This window comes from Pelodiscus sinensis, chromosome 13, assembly GCF_052426305.1.
Source record: "Pelodiscus sinensis isolate ZL-2025 chromosome 13, ASM5242630v1, whole genome shotgun sequence".
Lineage (NCBI taxonomy): Eukaryota > Metazoa > Chordata > Testudines > Trionychidae > Pelodiscus > Pelodiscus sinensis.
In genome coordinates, this window is record NC_143064.1 from 28,241,367 (window position 1) to 28,265,261 (window position 23,895).

General features: G+C 48.7%; 1 protein-coding gene across 1 annotated transcript in view; it reads right to left on the reverse strand.

Annotated features, from left to right (window-relative positions):
• The window catches only part of LOC102459568 (relaxin receptor 1-like), a 54,563-nt gene that overhangs the window by 7,976 nt on the left and 22,692 nt on the right, over nucleotides 1-23,895 (reverse strand). The window contains exons 2-12 of the mRNA XM_089781629.1: nucleotides 21,963-22,109; nucleotides 21,287-21,376; nucleotides 20,115-20,220; nucleotides 17,679-17,750; nucleotides 16,905-16,976; nucleotides 13,475-13,546; nucleotides 11,809-11,883; nucleotides 11,100-11,171; nucleotides 5,185-5,256; nucleotides 1,619-1,690; nucleotides 47-118 (exon numbers count right to left, since the gene is read on the reverse strand). Of these exons, the coding sequence (XP_089637755.1) occupies nucleotides 47-118; nucleotides 1,619-1,690; nucleotides 5,185-5,256; nucleotides 11,100-11,171; nucleotides 11,809-11,883; nucleotides 13,475-13,546; nucleotides 16,905-16,976; nucleotides 17,679-17,750; nucleotides 20,115-20,220; nucleotides 21,287-21,376; nucleotides 21,963-22,109 (922 nt within the window). The remainder of the gene's footprint in view (nucleotides 1-46; nucleotides 119-1,618; nucleotides 1,691-5,184; nucleotides 5,257-11,099; nucleotides 11,172-11,808; nucleotides 11,884-13,474; nucleotides 13,547-16,904; nucleotides 16,977-17,678; nucleotides 17,751-20,114; nucleotides 20,221-21,286; nucleotides 21,377-21,962; nucleotides 22,110-23,895) is intronic.

The window sequence follows — 23,895 nt, forward strand, 5'->3', positions numbered from 1 at the left end:
CTCAAGGGGCTTGGGAGAGGCAGTGCCTGTGCTGCTGTTCACTTACAGAGAGCGCAGCTGGGGCAGGCTGTCAAACTGGTCTGCAAAGATCTGCTTCAGGGGGTTGTAGGAAATATTCCTGCAAAGGGAAAAAGCCGAGTCTTTCTTTCTAGAAACTCCCCATGATACCCAAAAGCAGAGACCTCCACAGCCATGTTCCCTCTAATTTTTTTCATGCATATGAAAAATAAATTTTGTGATGCGCACCAAGACATGTGCAGATGTGCACCACCAATAGAACATACACTGCCAGCTGTAAGTGGCTGTGGCACTCTGCTACTCAGCTGGGTGGGACCTGAATCTCTTCTGGACAGCTGCTCAAACTCATGGCTTAGAGGGAACCTGGCACCCAGTGCAGCCTGCAGAGACGATGCTTGTTTATGTTAAATAGAAATATGCTGAAATGTGAGGAGAGAACACTTTAGGGACCTAATTTAGATCTTGATAATAATAAGGCCTAGCAATATATGAGTGAAGTGAGACAACTGAGAGGCAAGTTAGAGACAAGCTAGGGCATAATCCCATATCATGGAAACATATTGAGACAAAACGTGAATGTGTTGGCAGAATGTTGCCTGTATTGATAGTTACTGGAATGGTATTTATGCAGATGTTGACTAAGATGATGTTTAGGGTTAAACAACCAATAAGAAAGTAAAAATATTGAAGTATGGTAGCAGAAATCTAGAGATGGTAAAAGGCAGGCTTAATGCTAATTAATTATGGGATGTTATTTTAATTGATTATAAAGAACAATGTGCTGCTTTTAGATTAGTGCTCTCATCTGCCATCCAGGTACTGTAAGAGAAAGGATTATCTACCCCTTCCTCTCATCCATGAACCACTGGGTGCACCAGATCATTGAGGACTGCAGGTACCATGGCAGTGTGAGTGTACGGTGTCATGGCTATTGACTTGAACGGATTATTTTAATTCTGCCCCCATCAGGTCAGTTCCGGTTCTCCGCTAAACCTGTAATTGCCCTGGAGGCTCGAATCTGAACATGCGCAGTCTGGGCCAATTCCTTAGCTATGACACACAAACCAAGGCCACAGCAGGAGCAAAACCATGGCAGACCTTCCCCTGGCCTTGGACCCTCCCTTGAAACAGTCACAGGCCCACTGTTATACTCTGGCTGCCAGCCCATCAGCCTAGCACAGCCTTTGAGGGAGACCTGCCAGCATGAGGGAGTGCTCTGTGCCTTGGAAGACAGTATAGTACAGTGCACAGAGGAACAGCACTAAGTAAGAGCTGGGTCCTGTTATTACTGTTCTTCTGCCAAAGTTGCCAGAAGAGGGTCACACAGTGCGGTGGGCCCAGGCCATTGTTCCCTTTCAGTTAGGGCAACAAATACATGTCAGCTATGGCGGGTGCTACTCATCTGGGTTGGATTTGACTTGATGGCTCAGAAGCAAAAGGCTAATAGCAATTCCCTGAGCCAGGTGGTCCCCCTAGAGCTGCACTGTGTGCATCCCGCAGGGACAGCTGGCTGCCCAAGCTGCTCTCTGTTGTAGCCCTTGAAGACCTTCAATAGTGACAAATACTATGAAGACTTGGAGCACTCCAATGCAGTACTCACAGCTGCTGGAGGTCGTGCAAGTTACTGAACAGAGACGGTGGAAGTTCCTCCAGCCTATTGCAAGAGAGGTCCCTGTGCAAACAGAAACAGGATTTCAGACAGCGGGCTTGGTGGGTGCAGCAGGGGATCACCCTATGCACACAAGAGAAAACCAATACACCTAGGGAGCAAATGCTAGTCCCGAGAGAGGCTCAGTGCAAGAGTAACTAGAACAGGGCTACTCAACATGTGGCCTGCTTGTCTGCAGCCTGCGGTACAGTTTGGGCTTATGCAGGGCACAACACACAGCTTGCGGCTGGGAGCCAAAACAAAAAAGTAGCCAATATAATGGTCTTCTGTTGATATGTGTTTTAGTAGTTAAATTCCTGGACTGTCATTGCTCATTAAAAGTGCTGTTATAGGGGGTGGAAATTGGGTAAATATTTCATTTTATTAACAGCAGAACTGACTTAAATGGGGCCTGTGTGTTGTGTAGTCTTGCCTTAATGTTTGTATACATGCCCATCAGTGTGAAATAAGCTATTTGCATATATATTTGCATGTACATGCAACCACACTTAAGTTGCGGCCCTCGGCATGTGCTGTGAGTATCATTGTGGGCCCCGGGACTTCCAAAGTTGAGTAGCTCTGAACTAGAACATTGCAGGGCAGGGCATGTTCAGGTGCTTGCTGAGCTCGGTGTAGGTGGGCGGGAGTGGGAGCAGGCAAAGCATAGCAAAAGGTTAGTGCAGGGTGCTTGGCAGAGCTGAGTGGGGACTCCAGGACTGGAACAGCAGGCAGTGTTGTGGGTTAGGCTTGTGGTGCATTAGAACATAACAGCCAGCCTGGGTCAGACCAATGATCCAGATAGCCCAGCATCCTGTCTTCTGACAGGGTATGTCTATACTGCATTCTTCTTTCGAAAGGGGAATGCAAATGCAGACAAATGAAATAGCAAATGAAGCGGGGATTTGAATTTCCCGCACTTCATTTGCATAATCATGGCCAACCGCTTTTTCGAAATACCCTATTTCAAAAAAAAACCAAAAAAAACCCACTGTGTAGACTGGGTTATTTCTGGAAAAAACCCTTCTTTCAAAATAACCCTTACTCCTTATAAAATGAGGTTTAAGGGTTATTTTGAACGAAGGGGTTTTTTCTGGAAATAATCCCGTCTACACAGTGGTTTTTTTTAAAAATAGGGTATTTTGAAAAAGCAGCCGGCCACGTTTATGGAAATGAAGCGTGGGAAATTCAAATCCCCGCTTCATTAGCAATTTCGTTCGGCTGCATTTGCATTCCTCTGTCGAAAGAGGAATGCAGTGTCGACATACCCACAGAGTCCAGTGCCAGATGCTTCAGAAGGAACGAACAGAACAGGCAATCAAGTGATCCATCCTCTGTCATCCAGTCCCAACTTTTGGCAGTCAGAGGCTTAGTGACGCCCAGAGTGTGGGGCTGCATCCTGGATCATTTTGACAAAGAGCCACTAATGAACCTATTGTCCCTGAAATTATCCAGTTTTTTTTTTGAACCCTATTATAGCTTTGGATGTCACAAGATTTCCTGGAAACAAGTCCTGTAGGCTGACCGGGCATTGGGTGAAGACATACTTCCACTGCCTCTTATTTTCATTGTGTGACTCCTAGAGCTTGTGCTATATGAAGGCGCAAATAACACTTCCTTCTTTACTTTCTCTACACTGGCTGTGATTTTACTTATAGTCCTTTATCGCATCCCTTCTTAGTTGTCTCCTTTCGTGTCTTTTAGCATCTTCTTAATCTCTCCTTTATATGAAAGCTGTTCCATAATAATTTTTCTTGATCTTCTCTGTATTTTTTCCAGTCTTTTCAATATATTTGAGATGGGCTGACCAGAACTGCATACAGTATTCTAGGTACAGGGGTTACATGTTTATTAGATGCATTTTTTTCTGTCTTATCTGTCCTTTTCCTAATGGTTCCTAACATTTTGTTGGCTTTTTTGACTGCTGCTGCATATCGTGTAGAGGTTTTCAGAGAATTATCCACTATGACTCCGAGATCTCTTTCTTGAGCAGTAACAGCTAATTTAGAGCCCATCGTTTTGCAGGTATAATTGGGATTATACTTTCCAATGCACATTACTTTGCATTTCTCAACATTGAATTTCATCAGTCAGTCACCTAGTATTGTGAGATCCCTTTGGAACTCTTCACAGACTTAACTATCTTAAGTAATTCTGTATCTGCAAACTTTGCCATTAGGACCTCACTGTTTCTCCCACTTTTCCAGATCATTTATGAACATACTAGTATTGCCCAGCCTAGGGATGAGTTTATCAGTTACCGTAACGGTTACACGCCAGCTCCTGGCCCTGCTCCCAGGGAGTTGGCTGCCACCCTGCACTGCTGGTTTTGTATCAGAACCCACAGTGCAGGGCGGCAGCCGACTCCCCAGGACCAGAACTGGGAGCAGGTATGCACCGGAGCCAGCTTAAAAGATGGATCCCGCTTGCTGCCCTGCTCCTGGGGAGCCAGCTACTACCCTGTGCTGCAAGCTCTGCAGTACAAAAGCTTATACTGCTGAGCCCACGATACAGCCGGCTCCCCAGGAGTGGGGGCAGGAGCCAGGAGCTGGCTTCCGGCACACACTGGCTGCTAGCCCTGCTCCTGGGGAGAATGCTTCACTGTACACACTGCAGTATAAGCCTTATACTGCACAGCCTACAGCGTGTATCTCTGTAACTGCTAAGATTTTTAATGCTTATACAGTTACCTTGTGAATGGTTTTTTAACATCCCTGTGTGGGACTGCAGGACAGGAACAGCAAGGGTGCTAGAGGTAAGGAGTGAAGAGCATCAGCAGAGCTAGGAGAAGGGTAAGCTTGGATCCACCCGCTAGCACTATAGCCAGCAATATCAGTGTTTCCCTTTCATACGTATCAAAGACCTGTACCTGTAAGTGGAGCAGCCAAGCTGCCCAGTGTCAGGCAACTATTCACCAAGGGTGTGTCTAGACTACATGCCTCCGTCGACGGAGGCATGTAGATTAGACAGATCGGCAGAGGGAAATGAAGCCGCGATTAAAATAATCGCGGCTTCATTTAAATTTAAATGGCTGCCCCGCTCTGCCAATCAGCTGTTTGTCGGCAGATCGGGGCAGTCTGGACGTGCCGCGTCGACAAAGAAGCCTTTCTTGATCGGCACAGGTATGCCTCGTGAAACCAGGTTTACCTGTGCCGATCAAGAAAGGCTTCTTTGTCGACGCGGCGCGTCCAGACTGCCCCGATCTGCCGACAAACAGCTGATCGGCAGAGCGGGGCAGCCATTTAAATTTAAATGAAGCCGCGATTATTTTAATCGCGGCTTCATTTCCCTCTGCCGATCTGTCTAATCTACATGCCTCCGTCGACGGAGGCATGTAGTTTAGACGTACCCCAAGAGAAGAAGCACAGAATAGACTCCCCACAGGATCATGAGCAAATCACAATCTAGGCAGTGGGCATCTTTTGCCCTCCATCTACACAAAGACGAGCGCTCGCAAGCACTGACACCCTGTGGACCCTGGGGAGGGCACTGCATCTGGGCACGTCAACAGCGAGACTTACAGCTCCACCAGCCTGTTCAGCTTGGAAAACGTCCCTTCCTCAATCCACTTGATCTGGTTTCTGCGCAGAACCCTGGAGGGGGAGAGAGACAAGCAGCCCTTCATTTCCTAGTTACTTCCCAGAACGCTGAGGACCTTGGACCTGAAGATCTGGACACTGCAATGCCGAGAGGCATATTTGAAGCCGCGCCCTCAGGCTTTCCCTCCTCTTTCTGGAGCATGGGGTTCGTGCTTAGCTTGCGACAGTGCCCTGACCCACTCTCATGGGCCCAGACTCCACACCCATATTTGGAGGATTCAGCGTCTGCTCACAACAAATCATAGAATCAGATGAGTCCAAGCCCCAGAAGAGAATCTGTCAGCGGACCCAGCCTGAGCCAGGGAGGTCATGTGGCTAAAGAGAGCGTGAGAGAGACACAGGGAGAGATGCAAGGGGTGTGAAACAAACAGAGCTCCCAGTGCAACCTGACACTGCACAGAGCTCAGCTGGCTACAAATCCAGTTCAGAACTCAGGAGGGCTCATTGTCTGTGACCTGAGAACCTGTGGCATGAACGTCTGTGTCCCATACTCAATGAACCCTGGGTTTCCAGTGCAACCACTAGCCATGTTACTTAATGAGGAGGCAGCTTGGAGGGAGTTTCAGTGCAACTGCTGGATTTGACCCCTCAGGCCCTACAGGCGAAAACAAGGGAGGGATCGAAACTGAATAACGTGTGCACATAACTTCCCGAATCCCCGAACGTTCGTTCATGGCTCCAGCAGAGAACCGGCACTGCTGCGCCTGGAGGATATTTCCAGACCCCTCACACACAGCTCAGCTCCCAGGGCTCAGGTCCCGCACTGCATGTAGTTTGCTGCTGGCCATTGCGTGTGTTTGTCATCCATGAAAGGTCTTCTTCAGCCCAGTCTATGGCGGCCTTAAATCTACGCCCACCCACAGGGAGTGCATGGGAATGCGGCACTGGGAGCAGCCTTAGTCCTTGCCAAGCATTCAATCAAGGAATGAGAGACTGACCCTCACCCCTTAATTGCGAGAGCCTCAGTAGCACCAGCGCATCGCTGTGCTGGGATAGTTGCAGGGAGGAGGCAGGGTGAGGGGAGGAGCGCTGGGCTGGGGTGGGAAGGTTCTTCCCACTGTCCCACTCCACCCTGTAAACCGGCCTCTTTTTGTCTGTTTCTTCTCCTCCTAAAGCTGTCACTTGTGCCAGTGTTATTGGCAGGGCGTGTTTATGCCTCCCATCTGGCCCCGGCTTATGTTTCCATGACGCTGACATAACAGTCCTGAGAAACAGTCCTGATCAAAGGCAAAAGTGCCTGGCTGCTTGGCTTCAAGGAAGCATTACACTGGGAGAGGGAGCCCCTCTCTCGCCTCCTAGCTGTAGTGGCAGGGGACAGAGAAAGTCCTGGAAGGGAAAAACAGGGCTCAGCATCTTGGCTAAAATGTCTAAGAGCCTCCTCTGTGACCTGTGCAGGCTGCACCAAGGAGCCGTACCCAGCCTTCTGCAGCTGAACATACCTGGAAGGTCCTCCCATGTCATTGGGTCATTTGCAAAAGTACCAAGGCGGGGCAGGGTAGGGCCGGGTGGGGACACTGAAGATGGATTACTGATACTTTAAGAATCTTCAGTCTGCAATTTAGCCCCCACGCCACATACTCACGAGTCTCCACCTCATTTGGACTTGCCCACAGATGCGCTGGGAGTACCAAGGGGTTATAGTGGGAAGGGCACTGTGAACTGCCCTGTTCTGAAGCTGCATGCCAGAGAAGACGGGCAGGCTTCCTAGCAAGGGAAGGGAAGTGCTGGAAGGCTGCTCCCTGCTTTGGGACTCCCCCACTACACACACTACAAAGCCAGGGGCTCACATAGGGTCTGGCCGCACTGCAAGCAGATACCCATTGCTGGCCAGTTTCAGGGACTGGCAGCGTTCAGGCTGTTGGTTTGCAGTGTAGACGCTGAGGCTGTTCTTGGACCTTCCCCCTTCACAGGGTCCCAGAGTCCACGCACCAGCTTGAATGGCTACACTGCAGTTAAACACTCCCTTAGCTCGAGCCCCGTCAGCTGGCATGGGCCAGACACAGGTGTGTAGCTTCAGGGGAGACGCTGCCAGGGAGTAAACCCCAACTTCAGTGCCAGGGAGCTGAACCCCAATTGGCTTGGCGTAGACAAGAGCTCACAGGAGCCAAGTCCTGGCAGGAGCACAAAGGGGCAGAGTCTGGGCACCAGACCCAGAGAGAGCACAGGACTCTGGATACTGAGTTCTGGAATATGCTGCCAATGCTCCATCAGCTGCAGGGTTGTTCACGTGGTGCTGGGTGCCTGGGAAAGCTCAGAATTACTAGGATTCATAGTAATATAGAAATACAGAGCTGGTGGGACCTGGAGAGCTCATCTAGTCCTAGCCCCTGCACTGAGGCATTTGGAAACATCTGGGCTCACTCAGAAAATGCGGCGGAACTGCATCCACTCCTGTTTCCTTGCCTTGCCACTCAGCACCACGAACATGCCTTTGGAAATTAGCTCTCTGAGAGCACCGGCCACAACAGGACCCAAGCGGTGCTGCTGTGTTTCAGTGGCGACCTGGATTAACAATAACAGTGCTAGCTGGAACCGTGCTTGCTTACTGCTCGGAGGGTTTGACTTGTGCACCGCACGCAGGCCAAGAAAGCACCTGGTTTGCGTAGCCAGTCACAACAGCAGCCCACCCAGGCTGGCTGCGCTGTGGCAGGCCTAACCACTTCTAAACCGCGGGGCCGCCATTTGCTCATGCAGGTGCCTCAAGTCAACCACAAGTAACTGATGAAAAGCGGGCTGGTTTCCGAAGCACCTGAAGTGCTCAGTGACTTTAGTGGCCAATCAGCCATTCTTTGAAATGCCGTATCAGGCCCATCATCTGAGGCTCTCAAAGCATTTCACAAGAGTGAACATCCCTCTGGGCATCAGACCAAGGCTGTGTCTAGACTGCAGGCTTCTTTCGAAAGAGCCTCTTTCGAAAGCATCTTTCGAAAGAGCCTCTTTCGAAAGATCGCGTCTAGACAGCAGGCGGATCTTTCGATAGAGGAAATCCGCTTTTTCGAAAGAGAGCACCCAGCGAGTCTGGATGCTCTCTTTCGAAGACAGCCTCTTTACATTGTAGAACGCCTTCTTTCGAAAGAGGAACTTTCAAAAGAAGGCGTTCTTCCTCGTGAAACGAGGTTTACCGCCATCGAAAGAAAAGCCGCGTTCTTTCGAAATAATTTCGAAAGAACGCGGCTTGAGTCTGGACGCAGGGGAAGTTCTTTCGAAAAAAGGGTACTTTTTTCGAAAGAACCCCTGAGTGTGGACACGGCCCAAGTGACCTAATGGATCTCTGCCATCTCCAACAGCCATAGCTCCAAGATTAGTTATTTAAGCCACCCAAATCCCTTGCCAGGTGAGTGAGTAAATAGGTGCATCAAGCTAAAAATAAGGGGACTTACTTGGGAATTAGACCATTGTTAACACAGCTCCATAACCACACTTGGGAACGGGAAATTGGCCCAAGGATAGAGGCGGGGTCATGCCAAAGCCACATAGCAGATACAGTTCAATAAGCTTTGGATTGACGCCCCTGCTCCGAACTGACAGCTTTGGAAAAGGATCCAGTGATGCATTCCCAGTGCCCTGGATAGCAATCATCCCTCACTCTGGGAGGACAGCTCCACTGCACATTCCATTCCTTCTTTTCACACCACTGTCCCATGACAATTTGTAGCTTGTGTATATGAACAACATATCTATGGCCTGCTAATTTATTAGCTTTATCTTGCAGCGCTCCAGGAGTTGAGCTATCTGGGGAATATATAAACATCATGTTTAGGAAAACTAGACTCCGGGACAGGGCTGTATAGTCTCTGGAGAATTCCTGGGCTTTGGCAGCTCCTGGAAAGCACCCGCACTATAGCTTAGCACTGCAAACACTGCAGGCCAGACATGAAACTGACCAAAAACAGGCTTTAGGGATGTGGGGCAAAAAAGAACAGGCAGGTGTTTAACAGGCTGTGGTCTTATTAGGGCAGGCTTCATACTTTTCTTCTTTAAATGACAAATGTAAAAGGGGTTTTAGTGCTAGTAAAAGGTTCTGAGTAGACCGTGAATCCTTTTACACCCAAAGCAGTTACGTGGCAGTAGAAAAGTCAGCTATCGCTACACACCACCCTCTGCCTTTGCCTGCATCCAAGGACACTAACTCACTCTGCATGGTTTGTGATGTGGAGAGGTGTTAATTATGCACTGGACTGACACTAAGAGCCTACCAAATTCATGGTCCATTTTGGTCAATTTCATGGTCTTAGGCATTTAAAAATAGTAAATTTCATGGTCTCTGAAACTTCACTGTGTCGTAATTGTAGGGGCCCTGACCCAAAAAGAAGTTGTTGGGGATCACAAGATTTTTGTTGGGAGTGTTGCGGTACTTCTACTCTTACTTCTGCATGGCTTCTAGCACCGCCTGGTATCGCCACTCTAACTCCTGCTCTGCTGCCTGCAGAGCTGGGCCCTTGGGCTGCAGATACTACTCTTCGGCTGCCTAGCACTGAAGGCAGCAGCCCAGGAGTAAGGGTGGCATGATATGATATTGCCATCCTTACCTCTGCACTGCTGGGGGCAGGGCGCTGACTTCAGGGCAGGGCACCCAGACAACAGCCACCAGTCTCCAGCCACCCAAGCAAGGGTGCCAATACCACAACCACTCTAAAATAATCTTGAGAGCCTCCTGCAACTCCCTTTTGGGCCAGGAGTCCCAATTTGAGAAACACAGGTCTCCCCTGTGAAATCTGTATAATATAGTACCTTGTAAAAGAACACAAAGGACTGGTGGGTGTGTGCAGCTGTGTGTGTATCATTTTTCATAGCTGGGAATTTGGTAGGGCCTTACTCGTTATTGATCTGAGCAGATGTCAAAGCAATGAACTGGAAGTGAAATTGCTGCACCTCATTATTAAGTATAAATGCAGATTTATGACATATTTAAATACCACAAAACTGTCAATGTTGTTGCTGTTTATGGCTTGTGTGCCTTAACATGGATTCAAGGTGCCAGATCTACAGTAGGGACAAAGTGACTTGGCTCTGCCCAGGAGACATAAGGATCTTGCACAAAAGGTTTTTTTTGCATAAGACAGAAGCGGCTAAACTGTTTCTTTTTGCACAAAAACCCCTTGGCTGTGTCTAGATTGGCCAGTTTTTCCGGAAAATCAGCCACTTTTCTGGAAAAACTTGCCAGCTGTCTACACTGGCCACTTGAATTTCCGCAAAAGCACTGACGATCTCATGTAAGATTGTCAGTGTTCTTGCGGAAATACTATGCTGCTCCCATTCGGGCAAAAGTCCTTTTGCACAAAATTTTTGCGCAAAAGGGCCAGTGTAGACAGTCCAGATTTGTTTTCCGCAAAAAAGCCCCGATCACGAAAATGGCGATTGGGGCTTTTTTGTGGAAAAGTGCATCTAGATTGGCACGGACGCTTTTCCGCAAAAAGTGCTTTTGCGGAAAAGCATCGGTGCCAATCTAGACGCTCTATTCCGAAAATGCTTTTAACAGAAAACTTTTCCGTTAGAAGCATTTCCGGAAAATCATGCCAATCTAGACGTAGCCCTTGTGCAAAAAGCATCAGCAGAAAATATGCTAATGACATCGCGACTCATGCTAACAAGTCCCTCATTAGCATATTTTCTGCCACAAAAACTTGCAGTGTAGACATAGCCAATGTTGAGAAGCAGGCCCACGATCTCTGGTGTTAGATCCGATTCCGTGAGGACTGGACCACGTTCACAGCACCACGTGCACGTCCCAGCAGATTTCTCCCATCAGGTGAGGGTTGAAGGTGTGACTCCAGAGCCACTCCACATCCCACTCTCCCCCAAACTTGGGGTATGCCAGGCGCAGGGTTGGTACTCACAGCACAGTGAAGGTGCTGCATTCCTGGAACACTGAGCTTCTCAGAGCACGGATCTGGTTTCCTTCCAGCTCCCTAGAGAAAGAGAAGAAGCTGAGTTTCCTTGGATAACAATCCTCCACCTTACTGATCCCTCTCTGAGCTAAATGTCCCCTGCCCGATAAAATGTCACTTCTTCTTGGAGCCTATCCCAATGCTACCTGTAAGCACACAGCTCCTGAGCCAGGTGCATGGCAGGGGTGTGAGAAATGACTCCACAGGTCATCTTCTCAGGTCCTGCTTTCTGTGTCATTATCAAAAACCCCACTATCCCCCCGTCTGCCAGCTCACGACTTCTCGTTGTTTCCTCTCTCCCATCGGGGCTCTCACTGGCCCTTCAGTTCTTCCTCTCCACCTGTTCCCCTCCCTCCCCTCTGCTAACACACCTTTGCTTGTCTTTTGCCTGCTGCAGCCTTCTCCTCTCTGCCCCGCCCCGGTCTAGCCAAACTGCCCCAAGCTAACTGCTGCTCTCACCACATCTACCCTGCAGAATACTAAAAAAGACCGATGCTTCTCTCCCCTCCTCTCCTCTCTCCTGCTCTGGGAATCTGCCCTCCCCGCCCCCCCTTCCAAGCTGCTTGCAAGATTGCCAGGCAGGCCTGGGCCGAGGAGCCTGTTCATTACTCTGGCTAACCCAGAGACAACAGATCTCCACACCAGCGTGGGGACTCACAGCCAGCTGAGCTTCGGCATTTCTGCACAGATGGAAGTGTTGGGCATGCTGCTCAGGGAGTTGTTCAGCATGTACCTGGGTGGGAAGCAATAAGAAAACCTGTAGTACTGCCTAGCACGTGTCCAACACACACGACTTGTGGTAGCACCCAGGAGATGCACTGCCCTCCTGTGCTCCCGCCAACATTTCGATTGCTAAATAAGGTGCTTCCTCATGCCCCTTTCCTGTTCCTCGGGGTGGCTTCCCTGTATCCCCTCCTCTTGCAGGCACCGGTTGCCCATCAGACACTATATTCATGGTCCTCTCACTAATGCAATTTATCATCTGGGCTAAGTAGAATAAGTGCAACAATTCACTAGGCCTGTTCTCGCAGTCTGTCTGCCACAGCCAGCCCTCCGACAGCTCCCATTATATCCGGGAGCCACACCCACTGTGACTGGAGATGACTGGTCACTCATCCAATCCATTGCACAGATACTAGTGGTTGCTGTTAGCATCACTTATTTTCTTTAGGCTACTGACAGATGACCACAGCTTAACCACAGCCAAAGCTGAACTGCAAACACTGCAAAGGGAGTTTGGGGGTTCCCGTGGAAATAATGGTGCATGAGTATGTGATGACAGACGGCAGCCTAATTCATGCACACTAGAGGGCCAGAATCAGTTGCATGGACAACCCATAGTAATTGCAGGAAAAGCCCTGCTTGGTCTCTGCAGCCTAGGCTGAAGCATGCTTGCTGCAGACAGCATCTTCGGGGCATGGAACTCCCCAACTCTAGCAAGGCTCTACCAAGTAGGTGGGAGCTGAATTGGCTAAATGTGGGTTGATTTTCACAAGAACATGAGAAGACACATCCCTGCCATGTCCCCGCTCCAGGGCATGGAGGTGTGAGAGCATCTCACTGAAATAGTGGTCGGAATAGTTTTTAAGACGGGCAAAACAAAGCTTTCCCCCTTGTCTTGTTCTGATGAATGGCTGAACCATTTTTGCTGAAATGTCCCAAAAACACGCTCCCTGAAGCACACACCTGGCATGGAAAATTTCAGACAAACAATGAAAGTTTGGCAAAGTTACAATTAATGAAAAGAGGGTTGTACAATGTGAAGTGGTGGGCAACAGATATAGGTGGCACCAGCAGCTCAGCCTATAATTACTTGCCAGACACTTCACTCTGTATGCAGGCAAACCTCTGAGTGGAGATTTGCCTGCATTAGACAGAATAATAGCAGTAAGATTCAACCTTAAATAGAGTGCAGCAACGGAAAGGAATGGTACAGAGTGGTGTCTCTCAACCATGGGAGCATTATGGGGAGAAGGTCACTCAAATCTGACAATGCAGGAAGGGGTCACAAACATTGACAATTGTATTACTATCTAAAGCAAAGAAAATCCAGCTTTTCCAGTCCTCACTCCCTTTTCCTTCAAGGCATTCTGTCAGCTTCTTGATACATACACATAAATTGTATCTCCAAAGCAGGATAGCTGGTACATCTTCATACTCTTATTTTTATAGTAACTGTAATGAGGTCATGACAAATGTAAGTAAGAGTTCACCAGCTTGAAATGGTTGAAAAACATTGGCTAGGAGGGGAACGAAAGATGCAACATCAGGGACATTATGAAAGAGGGAAAACATATGCCCCAGAGAACTGGCTTGAGACTTACAGAAAGTACAGTGATTTCAACCCCTCAAAAGTTGCTGGGAGGATCTTGGCGATTCTGTTGTTATCCAGCATTCTGGAAAGAGAAGAGGGGATGAGCCAGATGAACAGTCTTTAGATGAAGAGGCAACTCCCTAGAAACAAAGTTATGTGGGGCTCTATTAAGTTAGGAAGGTGCGATTGTCTCCCGGGCTTATAATTAGCTCTTAAGTTGTCCCTGCGGGAGGTGGTTTCTTCCTTTTCTCACTGACATCTCAAGTAACAAAACATATAGATGGTATCATGAGCTTTCGTGGGCACAGACCACTTCTTCAGATGACCGGCTGTGCCCACGAAAGCTCATGATACTATCTACATGTTTTGTTAGGCTATAAAGTGCTACCAGACCATGTGTTGTTTTTTCTGTACAGACTAACTCGGCTACCCCCTGAAGCATCTCAAATAACATCAGCTTCCTCCTCTCTTGCATGCCCTTTCCCTCCCCTGTCTTCTCCGCCAGCCCACTCCAGGGAAGAGGAGTACATAGATCACCCATTTGAATTTCACCCCAGAACATTCTGGCTCATGTGCTTGATCTGAATTCAGAGTCTGGCTTCTTTCACAATCTGGGGACTGCTGGGCTTTTTTCTCTTTTGCTACAAAATAAATGATACATTAAAAGGCCACTTAATGAATCTGAGATTTAAGGGCATGTCCGGCTCCCCCAAAGATTCTGTGGTTGATTGATACCCTGGACCACCCTGAGGCTACAGCTACACTGCTGTTTTTTTCCTGAAGAAGTTATGCAAATCACGCTCGCAATTTGCATATCTTCTTCTGATTCTTTTTGTGGAAGAGGTTTTGCAGATATTTGGCCCTGCGTAGACAAGGCCAAATGTTGGAAAAATAATCTCTTTCGCAAGACCCCTTATTCCTCATAAATCAAGGTTTACAGGGTCTTGTGAAAGAGGGTTTTTTTCCGCCATTTGGCTGGCCAAATATTAGCAAAACCTCTTCCGCAAAAAGAATTGGAAGAAGATATGCGAATACGAGCGTGATGTGCATATCTTCTTCTGAACCGCCCCCCGCCAGTGTAGCCGTAGCCAGAGTGAGCTGCTCCTCAGGGTTTTTTCTAGGCTATTTAAGGGAGCAGTTGGTTGATCATGTGGTAAATTATGACAGGAATCTGAAAGGCTGGGAAGTTCTCTCTCCAGGATGTTAAGCTCAATAAGGCAGCCATCTTGCAAATCAGGCATTATTGTTCCACCTCTCCAGTGACCCCTTTATGAGCTCCATACACAGCACCACGGGACCCTGAAGAAGAACCGCCCCAGATGGGGTTAACTTGGCCCAAGCCATGAAGAGCTGACTGGCAGGAATAGCACTTTTGGAACATTGGTTTTCAATGTGGTGGGTGTGTGAAGTCAAAGTGGCATGTCCCATTTCAGGGCTCACCAATACACCTCAGTCCAGACCAGCAGCAGCCCTTGTTAATCCAGCACTGTATCATACAGAATTCTCCCTAAGGCCTATAATTATAACCTGCAAAACCGCCCCTTACCCCCTCTGCTATTCCAGTCCTTGGCCTCCTGAGTAGAGAATTATATAGACACATCTCTACTAGGGACTAGACTGAAAAAAGCTAAGTGTGTTATCCCCCTGAAACATCCCAGGCACAGGGTTCTCAGTTATGGCTCTTCACCTATTTCCCAGGACCACATCTTTTGAGGCCAGAGACTTCCCTAGTCTGACCTGAGCTTTGTCAATACCACGAGGGATCAGATCCAATGGGACAGACCCAGACACCATGTGAGATTGTGTCGCCCTGTTCTCATGCTGACAGGTATAAGGCTGGGTTAGGACAGATTCTGTTCATGTGGAAGGAAGGAAATTGGAGTGGCTCAAACACACCTCCTCCCCCACGTGGGGGGTGGCAGATCCTGTAAAGCAGTGGTCTCCAAGCTTTTTAAACACAAGATCACTTTTTGAATTTAAGTATCATGTAAAATCTACCTCAAACCCAAATGCCCTTGCCTCACCACCTTCGTGTCCTTTCTCTGAGGCCCTGCCACTACTCCCTCCATCCTCCCTCTCTTCCCCATCTTCCCTCCCTTTCACCAGGCAGGGGCAGAGGGTTGGGGTGCAGGCTCCGGTCTTGGGCTACGGGATTTGGAGTGTGAGGGGCTCTGGGCTGAGGCACGGAGTTGGGGTACAGAAGGGGGTTCAGGGTGCAAGCTTTGGGAGGGCGTTTGGGTTTAGGGGGCTCAGGACTGAGGCTTGGGGTACAGGAGGGGGTTCATGCCTGGGGCAGGGGTTCGGAGCTGGTTCCAGCTGGACACTGCTTACCTCAGGTGGCTCCTGGGTGGTGGTGCAGTGGGACTGGCCCAGCACCACTCCCAAAGGCAGCCAGCAAACTCTCCTCCAAGCCAAGCCAAGCCAAGCCCTGTTGTACCCTCCCCCCTGTTCTGTAGAGATAGAATACAGCGTGGGAGAGGGGGCACCCTGACTTCAGCGACCCCTCTTCTCCCTTCCCTGCTCTGTACCACAAGCAGGAGGCTCCTGGAGGGGGGCAGCTCCAAGGCAAAGGGCAGGAGATGCACAGCAGTGAGAGGAGGGGGCAGCTGAAGCCTCTTGGCCAAACCCATCAGGATCGCCTGTTAGAGGCTCCAAGAGCTACCAGTGGATCCTGATTGGTGACCACTGCAAGAGAAAGGCCGGGAGAGCTCCCAACGTGCTGCACATTTGGAAAAACAAAACTCATTATAGCAGAGTAAACAGTCACCTTCTCTTTGTGGTGATCAGTGATGTCACACGCCAGTGACATAACACACACCCATGTGTGTCTGGCGGAGGCCTATGAGCTTGGCTCAGCGAAACAGGATTAAAGAATGCCCAAGCTGGCAGGAAAAGTGAGCTCAGGAGTCTCGTCAGCACATCAGGTGGCATGCCAGGGGGTTTAACCCACCACATTTCCCACTCTCCTCCTGTGTTCCCTGTTAACATCCACGTGCCATTCAATTAACATCCCTTAAGTCTACAGCCTTGTCGCAGGTTGGGGGCTATTCCATCTTTACAAAAAGAGGAGTCTTTTGATTTAAGAACTGAAGCTGGAGAGCAGAATTTCATGCCTGAGACCCTGGAGCAAGTTTATGCCACAGATCAGAGATGTCAAGCATGAAAAAAAGTGGATACGCCCTGCCTGATTTCCTTCCTGAGGCCACTGTAAGTTAGTGCGCTTAACTACACTCACCAAGGGTTTGCTCGGTCTCCTTCTCAATGTCCCAAGCAACTGGGCCCTTACTGCTTCTATTGGGAAGAGACAATTGCCTGGCCTAATGAATTCCACACCTTGAGCATCAGTTTTGATATTCAGACTAACCTGCCCTAAAAATCAATTCTAACTCCTCAGTCCTCAGAGGCACCCCTGCAGACATACCACCTGAAGAAGCACTTACAGCCATTCAAGATGATGCAGGTCCTGGAAGACTCTTGGATTCAGTTCAGTGATTTTATTGTAGCTCAGGAACCTGGAATTATTAAAGGAGAAGAGACGTGACCTTGGGTTGATGCTGTTCATTAAACTGGTTTCCATTCATCATCCATTTCCCCCAGCGATGCCCATAAACCTTCCTTACTTTAGGGGCGTGAATGGGGAGCTCCTCAAGTCAGGTGCAAGCCTGATTTGGAATGAATGATGGGGGAGGGGAATGTGAGGCAGAAACATCTGGAAGAGGCAGGAGTCCTCACTCTAGGTGCTCTAATTTCAAACATGGTCCTTCCTGGGGAAGGAGGGTGCATTTTGTTTAGCCACACATCTCCAGAGGGGCTGCTGCCCAAGAAAAGCAGGAAAAAGGCATTAGAGCCCCATGTCTTCAGACGGCATTCATTCCGACATTACAATGAGCTGCCTGGGATAAGCAGATAAGTCTACACTAATGCTTTACTGCACTGCAACTTTCTGGCTCAGCGGTGTAAAAAAACACCCCTGCAAGCACTGCATGTTAGAGCTCTGTAACTGAGCTCCTAGCGCTGTTAGCTACTCCCCTCATGGAGGTGGTTTACAAAGGGCGCTGGGAGAGCTCTCGCTAAGCACTCCTGGCATGGCCACACTTTCAGTGTTAAGCACTGCCTCAGCTGTGCTGTAATTGTAGAAGTGTAGACAAAACCTGAGACTGTCGATAACCTCCCCACCCATCCTGTGACCCACAAGAGGAAAACCTTCTACTCACAACATTTTCAGCTTGGAAAGTCCAGCAAAAGCATAGGGCGGTATTGACTGGATTTTGTTGTGCTGCAAGAGGCTGTTTATAAACAGAACAGAAATATCATAAGATGAAGGTGGTTTCCAGTAATGACTCAAACGTGTATCTCTTCAGCAGACATACAGAGCGCTGGCAGCCCTATCCCCTCCTCCTCCCCGAGAGATCAGGACTAAGAAATGAAACATACAGCACTCCCATCTCAGGATCCCAGGGAGTAACAGATCAGCCCCGGGAATGGATTTAGGGGAGCACAGGGAATGAACTGCAGTGAAGAGGGGAGACACTCTGATGGATAAGAATACAGGACTGGGAGTCAGGAACTGTGGGTTTTATTCCTGGCTTTGTTAACAGGCTTCCTGTGCAAATTTGGGAAAGTCACTGCTGCTTTCTCTGCCTCAGTTTCCCCATGGGAGGGGAATAAAGACGAAAGAACAAATCCTTGGAAATCATTAATGGCAGCTCTGAGATCCTGGTGCACTAGAGACAAATGCACTATGGTTGTTATTATTATTACTACTACCATGTGGAATGCTAGGCCAGGATCCAATCTGAAAGAATAAAAATCTGTTCTCTTATGTTCTGAGTGATCTCAGATCATACACCCATTGACTGTGTCATCCTGGAAATACCTTGTTTACCCAAAGGAAATGGTGTGTAGAAAAGATTTGCCAGAACAGAAAGCTGTTTGCTGCTCTTTGTTCTGTCATGTAACACTCATTCTGGTCTCTGGACTGCCAGTACCCATGCCTGTGATGTGTGCAAAATTCTGATAGGTCACTCTGATTCCTGATCCTCTACTTAGCACGTGACAGAGGCAGCAGTGTTGTTAGGGTTCATGATAGCTAGGAAATTACCACTGATTTCAATGGGGGCCTTGCAAATACACAGACATCTACTTTATATCTGTGGGTATTCACATTCACAGATGTGGATTCAGATATCCATAGATCACTTTTGCAGATATGGATATAGATACGAAGTGTGGACCTGAGCAGGACTCTATCAATGGGAGAGAAACAGAAGCACTGATAGCCAGCCAACCCCAACCCTGTGATGAATAACTAGAGAGCCACTGTAAACAAGGGGTTACTCAGCCCTCCTGCTTTCTCTGCTTCGCTGACGCTGAAGCCAAACACTCAAGTATTAAAATGAGAAAAGCCGCGGTCCTGCCAGGCTGAAGAAATCAAGATCATTATCTCTTGCTAGCCAAAGCTGGCCCTACAAAATATGTGCTCTTATTCTTTTCCATGCCGCACACTACTGAGGTGCTGGAGACTCATGTGCTACTCTTCCCCCAAATCTCCACGCCCTTGCTGATGAGCCTGCCGCTCCGAGGGGGTAGTACTTACAGCTTCTCCAGACATTTGTATCTGACAAACTGGTTGTCCAACAGTAAGTGGATTTTATTAATCTTCAGGTCTCTGGGGAGGGGGTGGAAAAAAAATCAGGGACCACCGATCAGGGTATATGTCATGAATAATTAAGAAATGCAGGTCTCTCTACTCCTAGTAGCCTTTCCCAGGTCTCCTCTTCCTGTCTTATCTGAGCAACCTGTGTGATCCCATTTGCCTTCAGCACTTCTTGAATTACAAGCATCATTTTTGACACCTGAGGGTGTTGAATGCTCCAATCCCTTCCATCCCCCCAATTCTTATGTACAAATGGCATTTCCATGCTTAGACTGATTAACCAGGTACACCTTGCATGCTGCTCAGGTGTTATGATCCCAAAAAGCTGCAGGGCTCCAAATATTGGACATGCCATGTTTTTAGGCAATGTTTGCAGCCCCACAGAACTGTGCAATACCTCAGAGGAAAGGGGTTGGGGAAATGCAAAGGGTCCATTATTTAATGCCAATAATCCAGGTAAAGACAACAACCCAGTACAAACAAATGGATGGGAAATTCATTCAGTCTGATGTCAAAATCTCTCTCTTCCCTTCACAACAAGCACTGCAAAGGCCTTCTCCAGGGAAATACAGCCTGGAGGTTTGGCCAAAAGGTTCAGTGTTTACAAGGCATCTCTCCAGCTATTAGTGGCTCAGACCTCTCTAGCCTGGTTGGCACAGAGCACCTGGCAGAATGCAACCTCCTGGATAAGATTGTAGAGTATTAGGGAAAAGCTGGGATTTGAGCATCTGGGGGCATCCTTAATCTAAGAGATAAAGGTCTTCTTGTGATAACCCCAGACTCACCATAACAGGCACCAATTTCTGTGCATTATAGTCTCCCATACTTTGGAACTAGCTTTCTCTGAAACCTTACCACTAGGTGGCACTACCCTCTTGATGACTGATGCTATGCAGCAGTTTGGCTAAAAATGGGAACAGGGGCGAATTTCCCACAGGTTCCAATTTTGCAGAGAAAGGGACATGTTTACCCCACAGTGGTCTCTGTTACTCACAGCTTTGTCACATTGGAGGAGACCCAGGGGATGGAGGGCAAGTTCTGGCTGGTGCAGTCTATTGTCCTTCCCCAGCACTGGCATTGCTCTGGGACCTGGTCAAGCACTGGGGACAAGCACAAGGGAAACAGTGAGACTGGAGACAGACAGGATCTCAATGGGTCAGTGAGCACATAAAAGATCACACAGGTGCACAGGGAGGGTCTGGACTGGTTGGGTAGATCAGGATCAAGGGGCAGAGGATGGCAGACACACAACTAAAGAGAAAAGAGGGAGTGGTGGAAGAATGGAAGAAGTGGCAAGAGGGTGGGCCGTTTTTCCGAAAAAACTTCACTTACGTCCACACTACAATCATGTTCTTTTGACAAAAAATCAAAAGAACAGAAGTGTTTTTCTGACATTGGCAAACCACTTTCTATGAGGAAGAAGCCTTTTTCCAAAAGAGTTCTTTTGGAAGAAGGAGTTGTGTGAACAGGGAAGAGGGAGTTCTTTCGCAAGAAGAGAAAAGAGGAAAAAACACAAGTGCCCTGGTGGCCATTCCACCCATAGTAATCACAGCGTAAATGTGAGATACCATCCATTCAACGTGGACACTATCTGTCGAAAAAACAGATCGCTTTTCGATGCACTTTGGCAGTGTGGATTCTCTTTCGGAAGAAGTTTTTTTGGAAGATCTCTTCTGGAAAAGCTTCTTCTGAATGAAGCCTGCAGTCTAGACATAGCTGGAGAGAATGGAAAGGGGAAGGATGGGAAGAAATGTTTTCCTGAACTTCTCAGGTAGGCCCGCTTGGGCTGGGAATCTCACAAGGCCTTGGTTGGGGTATTTCAGCACAACTAGTCCTGGCCAGAGCCCCTTGTGGGGAGTCAGGGAGGGAGAGTCAAACTCCCACAAACATGAGCAAAACTCATTCTGAATTTCGGGTTGGGCTGCAGGGTGAGATTTTACCATTGGGTCCGAGTGACAAAATTCCCAGGATCCCATCTTTAGGGCGTGGTTCAACCCCACAGGGCCACAAGGGAACACCTGCGTCACGGAGCGTCAACCCTAGCTACAGGGAGGAGGGGCTTGAGGGAGGGAAACAGGAGGCCTTGGACAGCAGCATTGAGAGGCTAGAGAAGACACAGCAGATGAGGAAGGAACACAAAGTCAGCCCCTGGAATGAAGTGCTCACCACAGTCTGGAGTCTCCTCTTTCCGAGTGGCTCTGCTGCCCTTGGTCTGCTGCATGTTGTCCAAGATCTGCAGCCACCCACTGTTATCCACTAGAAAAGAGAAGGTGGACAGCAGGTGGGTTTGTCTGGCACCTGTCTTCTCACAGCAGACTCACTCACTCCTCCTCCCCATGCCCCGCTTCCCCCAGGCTCGCTCATCTCCACTCTAATTCCTGAGCTAGGAACCGTGTGCCACCTGCTGAAGAGATGTTTACATCTGTGCTGGGCCTGAACCAAGCGCCTGGATAGGAATACCCCTGACCTTGGAGGGAGGGAATTCAGAATCTGATCTGAAGCTGGTTCTTGTAGTTCGAGCCCATTTTTATAATGTACCAAATCTTTAGGTCTGACTCCCCTGAAACACGGGGTGTCCAAACTCTGGTGCCAGCCCCATGTTAGGTGATATCGGTCCCCTTCTAGTTTATGTTAGTGCCTGCTCATTGTCCCTTTGACTCGACTGTGTCCTGAGAGATCATTCCGCTAGGACTTACATTCCTACATTCAAGGCTGGGGCAATCTCTATCTGACAATCCCTAACCCAGGTCCAACATGGTTTATTAATTACAGGGCATCTGCCTTTGTTATGGAGGCAAGAAGACAGGAAAAGAGGTGGCCAGCTACGAGGTTAGCTAATTACCACAGTTCTCTTCATCAGCTCCGTTATCACAGTCCTTCTCTCCATTGCAGTGCAGGAGCTGGGGTAGACAAACAGACAGGTTGCCACAGGGGAACTGTCCCAAGGGGCAGGCATAGCTGTCCAGCCTGGAATGTACCAGCAGAGACTCTGCCAAAGGAAAGCAAGACACAGTCAAAAACATCTTTGAACAGGCCAGTCCCCTGTCCCTGCCTACAGCTGGTTTAAGAACCACCTCGCTCCCTTGGCTTACTAGTTCTCATCTTGCCAGAACATGGTAAGTGCACATTAGCCACGTCCCACCCGGCATGACTTATCAGTGGGCTTCTATCAACACCCGTCCATCTGGAGCACGCTCCTTGATTATTCAGCTGTTTCCCAGAGCTCAGCAGGGTCAGAGAACTGCAAAGAAGAGGCACACTCTCACTTTGTGGAAGGGACTGTCGGCCCCTTACTAAAACCCAGTGGGGGTTTCTGGTTGGTTAACTCCCATTATCAAAAGGAAGGGGAAGAGTCCATCAGAAATCAGGACTCTGAGACTGACAGCCCCCAGGAAGAATGGGAAGAGGCCAGCGCTCCAGGTCAACCTGATTGACAGGGTGGGCAGCCCAACGAAGGAGTGAGGAATCTGGGGGAAAAGTCCCATCCTGAATGCTCCTATGTAGGTTGGGTTGTGCCTGAGTCAGACTGGTGGGGCCGAGCTAAGGCAATGACATGGGCCTGAGCTGGGCCTGGGGTGGGAGAAGAGGGGCTGATGCTGAGGAGAAGGATCCTGCCCCACAGAGCAAGTGTCTGACCTGCAGTATCGCTGCAGAACACCCAGGGCCTGAGGAGGCGGCCAGGGACCTACAAGGAACAGACTGAACTGTCCTAACATTGCCAAGACGCAGTTTGTGTCTCAGTGCCACAGAGCAGAGTGAAGTGTTTTCCAGTCACTTTCCTTTTTTTCCTTATTCTTTTGGTTTTTTAATTGATAGCTATTTAATGAATTGTATTGCTTTGAAGTGTGTGTAATCACCAGTCGGTCAGGGAAACAGCGAGTGAGAAGAGAGCATCCCGGCATTGGGCAACCTTAGCCCCTGTCTGAGGTAACCATAACAAGGTTGGGGGTTGAGCCCAGCTTGTTGGGGTTACGAGGGCTCTGCCATGCAGGAGAGTGGAAGGGGAGCCCTTGAGGTCAGGGAGGCCTCTGGGTAAAGGAAGTGGGAGCGGGGACTCAGTTCCTTTCACCAGACCATTTCACTGTTGTAGTGTAGGAGCCAGGAGACATTCCCCCGCTTACAGTTGTAAGAGCATGAAGCAATGTCTCACCATAGACAGGACTGAGACATGGAATAAGGTTCCCTAGCTGTCCTGCACTTCATTTGGCAATTTCCCCTCCTCCCACTCAAACGAGAAAAGAGGAAACAGAAGCAGGAGCAAATTCTGCATCTGCATTGATGATTCCATCAGGGACAGTTGGAGGTGTCTCAGAAAACACTTGCAGAAAAATCTCCATGATGAAAAGACTCCAGGCCAAGTCAGTAGTGATGGAAAGACGTGCCCATCAAACAGCTGTTCTGTGACCGAGGTGAAACACATGCCATAACATCACCAACACAGTTCATGCTGATTCTGCCACTGGGGTATGGCTGTTTACATAGCACCATATAGCTTGGTGCTATATGTTATGTAAGGGCAGAGCTGGTTCACGTGGTGCGAAGCTCACTGAGGGTACGTCTACACTACAAAGTTAGTTCGAACTAACTTAGTTCGAATTAGTTAATTTGAACTAAGCTAGTTCGAACTAACGCATCTAGAACTAAAAACTAGTTCGAACTAGCGTTTTGCTAGTTCGAACTAGCAAGTCCACATTGAGTGGACTCTGAACAGGGCTTAAGGATGGCCGGAAGCAGTGCCGGCAGGGCATAAAAGGAGGACTTAGAGCATGGAGATA